General features: G+C 35.5%; 1 protein-coding gene across 15 annotated transcripts in view; it reads left to right on the top strand.

Moving 5' to 3' along the window:
* Nucleotides 1–12,605, top strand: part of smg (sterile alpha motif domain containing protein 4 smaug) — a 392,969-nt gene that overhangs the window by 327,473 nt on the left and 52,891 nt on the right. For all 15 annotated transcript variants that reach the window (XM_090400252.1, XM_090400245.1, XM_090400238.1 and 12 more), the window contains one exon: nt 2,191–2,279. In XM_090400252.1, coding sequence (XP_090256378.1) covers nt 2,191–2,279 — 89 coding nt within the window. The remainder of the gene's footprint in view (nt 1–2,190; nt 2,280–12,605) is intronic.

Raw genomic sequence — 12,605 nt, 5'->3', positions numbered from 1 at the left:
AGACTGGTTTCGGCCTTTTTTGAGGCTTCATCAGTGAGTAGCTAGACCTAATACCAAAGTGTATAGCGAAAAGAACTTATGTACTCTGCAAAAACGAGTTTTCCAAACAGGTGCAACCATTAAGTTACTTAAGTATAAAGAGCTAATAAGCTTCATTTCAGCAATGAAAACATTACTTAAATTAAGGGGATATTAAATCCCAGATAGTTTTAAAACCGAATAAGAAACTCAAAGATTGGAATCGGAGAGTTTCTTGCCAAATATAGTAAACTACATCGAAATGAAGCTTATTGGCTCTTTATACTTAAGTAACTTAATGGTTGCACTTGTTTGGAAAACTCGTTCGCAGAGTACATAAGTTCTTTTCGCTATACACTTTGGTATTAGGTCTAGCTACTCGCTGATGAAGCCTCAAAAAAGGCTGAAACCGGTCTGGGTAGTGACCTCCCTCCATAATGTAATAACAGCATACATTTCCTAGGAAATGTGTTTTTACATTATGGAAAATACCTAAGAATAGCGATCTGAACTTCCCCCACCTTTGCAACGAGTTGCCCGGTATTGTACTACATACTAGGATCACTTGCATTGGCTAACGCTAGTGTCGCCGATACTTTATAGCTTACTATATTCGGCAAGAAACTCTCTGATTCCAATCTTTGAGTTTCTTATTCGGTTTTAAAACTATGTGGGATTTAATATCCCCTTAATTTAAGTAATCTTCTTATAACATCTACATCAAAATCATTCAAAGCTATGGTTTCGATGGTTTTCTTTCTCTGGTGCTTTTTTTAGGAGATTTAAATTTTGTCTTACCATCACCTTTTTGATTCCCTATGAATTCTTTTAATAGTCGACCCCAATACGCCTGCACTTGCACATTTTTGACTTGCTTTTTAATTATTCTTTTTCGCAAAATGTCAGCACATTACTCAATATTCTTTTGCAAGAGCTACTGAAATGTTTAACAAAACTTGTTGACTGTACAGAATCCATCATACAAATTAATAATGCAAAAAAGCGACAACAAAAATCAAGCTACTGCTAGTACAGCGACAGACGAGAAAGCACATGATTTCGCATGTTGGCGACCAATTTGTACATCCTTCATTTCTTTCTCCCCTTTAGCATGAATCAACTATTCTTGGCAAAACTCCAAGCAGAGAGCTACAAACAGTGGGCATACTATACCATTCATTATTTGGCTCTCCATCTCAACTCGTCATTGTCATACTTGGCAATACATTGACAACCTTACTTGCTACGCTGTTATCTTTCACTCTTCTCAATAACCTCCTGATATTCCCCCTCACATGCTCCTAATATCCACTTAGATCATTTATCTCCACAAAACCACCACTAACTCTGTTGCTCATTTTTTCATGTCCAATGCCTAAATTTGCTGGTTAGCAGACTTTATGGACTCTCTCTTTAACTAATCCCTCTACCTATCGAACCTCCATACACCGCTATCCTGGAATCGCTCACGATCTCTTTTACCTTTTTTTCTTTCATTCTATTGTTTTGCATACTTTGTTTAGTTTCCACTAAACATGTAATATCACTTTTCATATTCCTAATTTTATTTTGAATAACTGTTTCATCAAATCTTGAATTCTGACAATTTCACTCTGTCACTTCTGTAGTCTCGCTACCTTACTTCTGTTTCCTCATTCATACTTTCTTTCACTCCCTAATATTAAGATCTTGTTATCTTTAGAAATAGTGTTTGTCCTTGGATTTTAGACACCATTGTATGATTGTCACTGCTTGTTTTGTTTGGCTTTCAAAGTAATTATTCCAGACATCTGAGATCTTCAGTTTTCATGTCACCTTTATCATCTTTGATTCCTTTTACAGCACTCTTTCTTTCATTTCTAAGCATTTTCAATAGATTCCAGAACATTTTGCCACCTTCCTGATATTTATTTTCTATATTCTTACCGAAATCTTCCCATGACTTTTGTTTAGCTACTTTTGCACATAGCTTAGTTTTACATTTTTCTCTGTATTCTTGTAAAGCATCTGCAAACTATTTTTTTCTTTTAACATACTATATGATAAAATTTTCTAGTACCAGTGATTTTAGTTTATATCCAGATTATATATTAAATAAAACTTCATATCATACAAATATCTTAATCATATAAAAAGCTTATTTTATTTATTTATTTTTCTTTCTTCCCTTAGTTTGCACAAACCTGTTGGTATTAACACGGCCAGAAGATGAAAGCCTAAATCTGTTTCTTATGCTCATTGATAAGTGCCTTAGCCATGAGGTAAGTTAGTATTCTAAAGTCACCTTCTGTCATTTGTTCCTGCTTGAAACTTTAAGTTGATTATAAAGTCTGTTGTTTATTGCTCATATTGGTAATTTGAGGAAGAAAATGACACCATTGACTAAACTAAAATATTTTAATTCATGTCTCCTGTATTTTGTTGTTCAAACTAACATTAGGGGACAATACACTGATAAAGTTCATGCATGCAGGTACTAACTACATGAGTGAAGAAATATAGCAATGCCCAAAGAAGCCCTTAATTGTGCCACCTAGCAGGCTTGTTGGTACTCTTGGTTATTGGGCTTTTGGATAAACATTTACCTGGAATGTCAGTTTCATGTTTCAAAATTTGAGGTTAGGATAACTTTTCAAGGTAAGGGGAAATTAAAGGAAGAGTTATGTACTCTATTTACTTCTGTGAAATAAGGCCGTTATAAAATATAACTTGCAAAAACTGAAAAAAAAGTTCGTAATTGTATGTTAGAATTATATATTTTTTTTGTTTATAATTGTGTACTATTAATGATTAGAGAATAATATTTAGAAAATGAAGTTTGTTGATTCTAGTTTATCTACTAGACATATTTGTAATAATTAAGTTCATTTATTTTGACCTAAATAAAGACTGCATGAAAATCTGTTTGTTTCAAGACATTGTTTTGTTAATGATAGTGTGGCAGTTATTATTTTCTGCTTGCTCTTTAGTTGAAATTTGTATGTACACAATGGGTTTTAGGAGAAACTTACAGCTAGACTCTAAGTACATAGATAAGGAGCATAGAAATAGGGATAAGAGAGAGAAAAATAAGAATGAAGACCAGATTTGTTTTGGAAAGTTAAGATTTCACAGCAGTATTTGAAAGTGTCTCCGAAATAAACACATTTTCAAGAAAAAGTGAGACCTATTGCTTACAGATTAAGAGGTTAAATGGACATTACCAGACAGAACTATTTTATGTAAGAGGAAAATTTTTCTGGTCAGGAAGACATGTGGTATTGATGAATTATTCAGCAACAGGTGAAGAAGTTAAACCGAATTGCTAAAGCTAGGCATATGTTAATCATCTGAATTTGGCTTCTGCATCATCTTCATCTCCGTGCAGGAGGTTGACTGCTATGATGTGACTTGTGGTTGACTTTGGGTGTGAAGAGAATGTGGTGAGGATCCTACCTCTTCCACATTGTCGTAAGTATTCATGGCTGTAAATCCATCTGTGTTCATAGGGCCAGTGTTTTTGTTCTGAAGAACAAAAAAACGAGTTTTTGGGTGAAAAAACCTTCTATCCCCATATGAGACCAGATAAAGGTTCCTCCCATCATGGACGGAAATCGAATCCAGATCTTTTAACCAAAGGGCTTTATCTATACTGACTGAGCTATGGAGGCTGCTGTATATATGCATTAAGAAAATTTCATATCGCTGTCCAAAGAATCTGATTGGGGTGCTTAGGGTCCAGGCTGGATAACTGGAAGGAGACTTCTACATGGCCTTCTCAGGAATGCAGAGAACCAACCAGGATTGTACATTAGGTCAGAGCTTCTGACCTGATGTACAATCCTTACGTTCTTGTAGTGCACCCTTTTGGTATCTACCTGGATAATGGATGAATGGGGATAGGTTGGCAATCTGGGATTTTGTCAACCAAAATTGTATCCTTATTGGCTTAAACCATAACTCAAGATGATGGTACAACATGGTGAAATTTCACTGCTAGGACGTCACCTGGTTAAACGAGGACCTCTCCCCCCACTCGTTGTTTTCGTCAGGGACCAAGACAAATAGCAAAGTCAGCAACTGGAACACACCCCAACTCAACATCACCAGAGATCAAGATTGGTACCATCAACATAAGAAACATTAATTGAAAAGAAATGGAGCTAGCAGAAGAATTGGATAAGTACAAGATCGACATAATAGGTGTTACCAAAACAAAAGACAAAAAAAAAAAAAAAAAACTTTTTCTGAGCAACAAATAAAAGATATTATATTCAGGCAATAAAAATCAGAGAAAAGGAGTAACTGTAATATTAAACACTAGATATGAGGATAATCTTGAATGGTAGACACTATCAAATAGTGATATAGGTTAATATAAGAATGGGGAACTGGACAATGAAACATTTATGCTTATGTTCCTCAGTACAAGCACAGAACTTGTACTGAGGAAGAAGTGGAGGAATGTTTTGAGGCATTAGAGAAGATAGCTGACATAACAAAGGAAAAGTTCGTCCTTGTTGGAGATCAAAATAGCAGAATAGGACGTGATTAACATGCATAAGAATGTTTTGGAAATATTTGGAGAAAAGAGCAAAGTAGTAATAATCGTAAGTACCTGCTAGATTTCTGTTCAAGACTGGACTAGTTATTACTAACATGTTCCAACATAAAAATATGCATAAATTAATATAGGAGAAAAAATGCAATATGGGGGGTGTGAAATAATGAAAACAAATTTAAAATGTTTTAAGACTGTGTGCCATGTCAAATGTGTATGTAAGATACTAAAAATGTAATATTTGCATTTGAATTTTGCAATATTCGCTGTGTATGTTTTGTGTTGAATATAAATGTCTGTATTAAGATTTTTTTTTCAATGGGGGCCATGAAATATTTTAATTTTTCCAAGGGGGCCTTTACATTCATAAGTTTGGGAAGCACTGCTCTAGAGGAGTGATATCAAAATGAGATCTCCTTTTTTGTCCCAGATAAGCAGATATATAGCTTATAAGATCAGAGTGATAGGTATGAGATGCATCCCGAGGAATGATCAAATGTTTTCCCCAATTCTTGCTTTTGATACAACTTAACCTCCAAACATCTGTAAAAGCAGGGTATCTGTTGTCCTGTTAGATGCTACTTCTCTAACCCACTGAGTAGGATTAACATCCATTATCAGATGATAAAACATCTTCTATAGATCTATTACTACACAGTACACCCAATTCTCCATTTGCATGGTAGATTGGTTCCAGAAAAAAACATGTAAAAAAAGAATACGGTGCATATTAAAAAAAAAATAGATGCAGAAACCCAATACAAACAGTAAATTATTTTCAAACAAAACATGAAAATTATTGAATAAAACTATTCGTATTTTAATGGAATATTTTTTATTTTAAATACTTATTTAAAGTATATACATGTGTATCTTTCTTAAAGTGTTTCTTAGTGTGTCACTAATAAAACAAATTCAAAAAGACCCAAATACACCCACGCCTATGGTTATTCGTTAAATTTTATTTGTCATTACTTTCTGACAGTAGTCGCATTCTTTTGTGTGAGACTGGAATTAAATCACTTCCATCACTTGAAACACTTTGGCTATCCTGTTAATGCTGCAATGTTTTCTTCATCATCATCAAATTCCTGCCATGTACCCTCAAGGGGTGTACAGGATATGACAGTACTACATGAAAAAATTACATCATTACTAACTTCCTATCTGCAATTTTCCTCCAAATCAGTCTGTTACTTGTCAAGACTCCAACATTATCAGATCTTATATTTCTATCGTGTAAGGCACTTTGTACCGTATCAATCCACCTATATCTTGGTCTTCCTCTGGGTCATTTTGCTACCAACCTGGCAGAAAACACTTGTTTTGCTAATCTTTCTTCGCCCATTCTGTTTAAGTGACCATACCTCCTGAGATTAGCTCTGCTAATGCATTCCTGGATGCTGACAATGTCAAGTTCTTTCCTAATATCCCCGTTTTTCATATAATATTGCCATTGATGCCATCAGTTCACGCCTCTCATATCTGCGGTCTCTAGTCTTTGGTCAAGTGTTTTACTTCTGACCCAGCTCTCAGATCCATAAGTTAAAATTGGTTTGAACATTGTCTTGTATACAGCTAATTTAGTGTTCCGACTAATTTCTCTCTTATTCCATATGAATTTATTCAATTGACTTCCCACCATACCAGCTTTGCTGATTCTGTTGTCTATTTCTATATTTAATTTATCATCTTCACTAAAAATCGTTCCTAAATAGCTGAAATGTTTTACTTGTTCCACAGGTTCTCCATTCACAACACAGTTGACATTTTCAATGATTCTGCCTATTTTCATTGTTTGTCTTTTTATTGATCACCTTCATACCATATCTATTACAACAGCTATTCAATTTAGTCAGAGAATCTTGCAGACTTGTAGCGGATTTATTTAGAAGTATAACATCATCCGCATAAAGCAAAGAGCTGACATTAACATCTCCAATTTTGATATCAGGTTTAATACCACTTTCCTTCATAATGTGATCCATATAGATAATGAATAACAGAGGAGATAATGTACATCCTTGTCTCACACCAGATTTAACATTAAACCATCTTCCTGTACTTCCTTCAATTCTAACTGCTGACTTATAACTCAAATAAAGACTAAGTATTGCTTGATATAATGCCCCATTGACACCATATAACTGTAGCATATTGAATAGCTTCTCTCTTGGCACCTTGTCATATGCCTTTTCCAAATAGACAAAACTTAAAATACAGATCTTTGTTATATTCCCATGCTTTCTCGACTATTTGTCGTAAAGTGAAGATCTGATACTGACAGCCTCTATTTAGCCTGAATCCAGCTTGTTCTTCACCCAGCTTTTGTTACACAATTCTTCTCAACCATTTCTCAAGTATACTTGCATAAATCTGACCAGGAACACTCAGTAGGGAAATACCTCTGTAATTCTCATATTCAGTTTTATTTCCCTTTTTATATATGGGTACTATGTGAGCTCTACTCCAATCATCGGGAATTCGTCCCTCTGTCCAGGCTTTCTGACTATGCAGTGCAGCCACTCTATGACGCTTATACCACCATACTTCAGCATTTCTGGTAGAATACCATCTACTCATGCTGCCTTTCCACATTTCAAGCCTTTGATGGCTTTTTCTACTTCAAGTATGGATATGTTTTCCTGACTGCATGCTTGGTCAGTGTTTTTTTACCACTGTGCTGTCATCACTGCTCGTTTCATTTAGCAGTTTTTCAAAGTAATTACTCCATACTTCAAGGATATCTTTTTCTCCTGCTGTCATGTAACCTTTATCATCTCTAACTCCTTTTACAGCACTCTTTTCTCCATTCCTAAGCTTCTTCAACAACCTCCAGAATATTTTGCCACCTTCTTGATATTTATTTTCTATATTCTTGCCAAAGTCCTCCCATGACTTTTGTTTAGCTAGTTTTACACAGTGTTTAGCATTCTTGCATTTGTCTCTGTATTCTCTAAGAGCACAAGCTGACTTATTTGACAGGAACTTTTGATATGCTTTCTTCTTTTCCTTCACTGCCTCTTTAACTTCCTGTGTGCACCATGGAGTTCTAATATTTCTATCCTTGCAAACAACTTCACATGCCTCTCTAGCTGAATCAATCAGGGTTTTCTTTAAGGTTTGCCACTGAATCTCCAAGGTTTGATTTCTGTTCTCAAACTCTTTCATTTTTCTTCAATAATCTTTGTGTATTTTAGTCTACAGTTGACATCTGAGAGCTGCTCAACTTTGATTCACTTTAAAACTTTCTTACATGTTATTCTTTTCAATATGAAATTCAATTTTATCCTGCTCAAGACTAAATAGTGATCACTTCCAATCTCAAATCCTCTGTACACTCTGTTGTCCTGCACCAGGTAGAAAACATCATTATCAACAGTAACATAGTCACTGAGACTTTTCTTATTCCTTGCCTCTTCTTTCCATGTGAATTTGTGCAACATTTTTATGTTGGAACATGGTGTTAGTAATAACCAGTCCATGTCCTGAGCAGAAATTCAACAGATATTTGCCATTATTATTAGCTTTGCTCTTTTCTCCAAATTTTCCCAAAATATTTTTGTATGTCTCGCAATCATTTCCTACTCTGCTATTTAGATCCCAAACTTTTCCTTTTTCATTGTGTCAGTTGCTTTTTTCTAAAGCCTCAAAAAATTCCTCCACTTCTACCTTAGTAGAACCTTCTGTGGGACCATAGGCACAAATAACTCTCATTGTCCACTTTCCCATTCTCATATTTGCCCACATTACTCTACTTGAGACTGACTGCCATTCAAGAAGATTAGCCTCGTATTTTGTGTTGAATACTATGGCTACTCCTTCTTTTCCTTGATTGTCATTGCCTGAATATAACATTTTGTATTTATTGCTCAGAAAGATCTCGCCAGTTTTTCTTTGTTTCACTCACCCCTATTATGCCGATCTGGTACTTATCTAATTCCTCAGCTAGCTCCATTTCTTTGCCATTCAGGCTTCTTATGTTGATAGTACCGATCTGTAACTCTGGTGATGTTGAGTTGGGGTTTGTTTTCAGATTTGTTCCAGTAGCTGAATTTTCGCTGTTCGGCCTGGTTCCCTGGCAAAAACAATGGGGGGGGGGGGGGGGGCTTGTTTAACCAGGCGGTGCCCCAGCCGGCATGAAATTTTGTCATGTTGTACCATCATTTTCTATATTGGTTTAAGCCAATAAGAATACAGTTTGGTCGGCTTAATCCCAAATTGCCAGCCCATCCTTGTTCGTTCAGTATCCAGTTAGATACCCAACAGGGTGCACCACGAGACGGTGAGGATTGGACATTAGGGCAGAAGCCCTGGTCGGTTCTCCACATTCCTTTAATGGCTATGTGGAGGTCTCCTCTCAGTTATACAGCTTTGACCCTTAAGTACCCCGGTATAACAACTCTATTGCCTGAACAAAACACAAAATGCAAAAACATAATTATAATGGAAATACCCTTTTTTTTTATTAACAGAACTGAATTCAAACTGCAATTTTAAAAATAAATGCCATTTGAACTGTGTTAAATCAAAATATACCATCTAAAAATGGAATTGCTTTTATTTTCTAAACCATGTTATCTCGAAATCCCGAAAGGAAAAAAAAAAGGCTTGTAAAAAGAGAATTAGCTGTACTTTCAGAGGAAGAATTTCTGTATTCTTGTCATAATTCAGTTGTTACTGTATCCCAAAACCAAGAAAAGATTGAATCACAAGCAAATCTATTACTGACCTGTTTTGATGAACTGTCTCTAAGATAATGGAGAAAATGGTTAATGCTCGACTTTTCTGGTATGAAAGCAATGATCTGCTCTCTAATACAAAATGTCTTCGTAGACATCATTCAGTTTCAGACCATTTGATCTGTGTAGAAACAAGAGTGCTGGATCTGATCATAGGAGACGAGATCTGTCAATAACCAATATACCCACATTTTCTCTGACTAGGGAGTGTGACAATGTGATTTTGATTTGAGGTTGCTGTACATGTGGGATTTTCAGTTAATGTTTTTTTTTTTTGCTGGGGGGATTATATATGTGTATGGAATTACAAGGTAGGTGATTATGATAAGTTACTGCTGAAGAAGTGAATGGCATGAAAATATGTCAGGTAAGGATCTTAGCAGTCTGTAAGAAGTGATCAAGCAATGTCTGAAAGAAGCAATATCAGAATGTATAGTACCCAAAGTCAGAAGGCTAAATCAAGTAACAGTTAATGGATGAATAGTATTATGCAAGAGCTAAAAAAAATGTTGTTATGCAGTGTGTGTGTGTGTGTGTGTGTGTGTGTGTATATATAAGAATTACAATCTATTATTGTAATTAAAATCATCCATAATTCCCCATCAATTACTAACCCAATTACATAAATTACCACCACGTTTCTTCATCGCCAGTCTCGACATTTCTTTACCTTTTTTAGCAACATCAAACTAAATATCTCATCTTGTCAATTCCCACCCATACCATCCTGCTCAAAACCAGTGACTATTTCTCCCTTGCATCTCCACTTTGTGCAGACATAATTCCTCTGCTATGAATAGTGCCCGTTGTCATTCTTATCCTCACAAAGAACAATATATTCCTCTATTTTTATTCTGATCAGAATATCCACATTCATGTCTCACTAACATTCATCTATGTTTGAATGATTGCTCATTCATTGAAACAACGAGTCTCCTTTATTTCTGCTGCTCCTGGCATTCACAGATGAACATAATTTAATTTTTAGATTAGTTAGTCCTATCTCCAAGCAACTAAATCTACACATATGGATAGGCTTTCTCTGAACTGAGAAAAAGTGCTGTTGGGAAAATGTGAGATTAGCATCCAAAAAACAGTATTGTCTTTTTCTGTAGTAAGTTGGACTGTGGTGCTGGCTGAGGTAGAAGAAAGCAGTATGTCAAGTCATGTGGCCAAATAGAAAACAGTCTATCTTAAGCAGATACTGATGTGTTTTCTATTTGCCCACATGGCTTGACACATTGCTTTCCTCTACCTCAACAGCTAGCACCACAGACTAATACTGACAGCTCCATATGGAAATTTGGAAAGTGAGAGGAGAGAGCCCATGTGCTTATTGCTTTTGTTTATATACAATGTCCTTTCAAGTGAAGTAATTCAAGTGAAGTAACCAGCATGGATGGCAAATTTGAAGAGATTGACAATGTTAGAGGAAAAACATTTCAGTTGAATTAAAGGTATCTAAAAGGGGAATGTTAGTGAACAAAGCAATGTCAAAACCAACCATGATGGTAGTATTACTTAAATTTTGGATTAAAGATTGAGTGGAATTTTTTATCCCATCATTCCTTTTGTGTTAGGCCCAATGGTCATGGCCAAGTAACTTAGCATCTTAGAAATCAGCTTACTGCAGAGGCGTAGCTAGGGAGGGGCAGAGAGGGCGGTCTGCCCCAGTCGACACTTTGAACATTTTTGAACTTTTGCAGTTAATTCTAAAATACAGTCTGGAGAACTAATTTCCAAATATTGTAATACTACTGTGAATTTTCTTCACAATTGCTGTAAGTGTTGCTAGTTGTGAGAGGAGTTTTTCTAAATAAAATTGATTAAGAATTACCTACATTATTGTGAAATAGACTTTGCCAATGTCATCTATTTTGCTTTCAGAAAAGCAAGAAAAATAACATTTTAGAATGTTGAAATTAAAGTTTTACTTCAAAAATAAACAGTGTTTTAATTTATTTCCCTACATGTCGTTTTGACTTTTTGTAGTATTTTGCGAGGGACTGCAAAAGCTCTAGCTACACCACTGGCTTACTGCTTATGATAAGTTGTTTAATCCTGTCTATAAATTGTGTGCTTCTGATCATTTTGTTTCTTGGGATGAAAAAACCAGCCTTTCCAGGAGAAAAAATCCTGTCATCTTCCTATGAAATTAACTCGTCTAAATTGAAAAGCCTGATCAAGAGTGTTACTGATTTGGAGGTTCTGATTTATTATAAGGTGAAATGTGCCATGGAAGGGATTAGATTTAGCTAGCTGTTAGTTTAAAGGAAGGTAAGTTGATAGGTTTCTAAACTTTAGGTAAACTATATATTTGGGAGGAAGATAGCATTTGAGTTTAACTAATAAATCTGTCAAATGTTAGGGAGATCACGATGTTTATTCCCATGCATGTTAGAGGTGGAAAGATGAAGAAGAAATACAAAAAATTAAAACAGAACAAAATATATCAGGATGCTAAAAGAAAGTTAGCCACTGCTACACCTGTTCTGAGATCCTCTTATGCTAAGAAGGTGGCAGTTAAGATAATTATCAACAGCATCTCAAACATGTATGTCTATTCCACCATTTGATAATTTCACCATACCTGAAATTTATGATCATGACTGCTTCTATGTGGAGTGCATCAATTGTATGACCTATGGTTTCACTCCATAAACAACTCCAAAAATGGTTCCATTTGATGAGAACCAGCTTGTCAAGAAAATTATTGCAAGGATATCACTTAAAGATAAAACCAGACATCCTACAGAAAAAGCTTTTTCTGTGGGGATGTCTGGTGGTTTAACATTCAATACATTCAACGTATTGAATCCTTTTCCAGAGAAAGAGATGGATGCTGGCCGTATATACTTAAAATCATTTGATTTAAACCCTTGCCTGAATCCATATTTTATAGGTGGCTTTAATGGACACAACACTGTCAGGTAGTTTCAACACAAATGATGAGATATCATTGAATGAATCCTCGAACAGTGACCTCTCTTCTGAATAATCGACTCAGTACTTTATTCCATATGCTTACTTACTCATATTCTGCAATCAATCTTACAATCTGCTCTCCTGCCTTTTTTGACTTCTCACGTGGGATGTTGAAGACATCTACAGAGGTGATCATTTTCCTCACATGATCCATGTTCTCCTACATGAATACCCAAATGGGAAATGGATCATACTGACTGGAATTTTTTTTCCCCATCTTGCAAAATTTAATGCTGATTCAGTCAGTCAAACACCTATCACTGAAGCAGTATAGTATGTAACAGATTGCATGGTTCAGCCAGCAACAGCCTCAATTCCAA

The sequence above is a fragment of the Typopeltis vanoorti genome, chromosome 11, assembly GCF_054136105.1.
Source record: "Typopeltis vanoorti isolate ZY-2024b chromosome 11, IOZ_Tvanoo_1.0, whole genome shotgun sequence".
Lineage (NCBI taxonomy): Eukaryota > Metazoa > Arthropoda > Arachnida > Uropygi > Thelyphonidae > Typopeltis > Typopeltis vanoorti.
The sequence above is the reverse complement of the archived record's forward strand: the minus strand, read 5'-3'. Positions and strand labels throughout refer to the sequence as shown.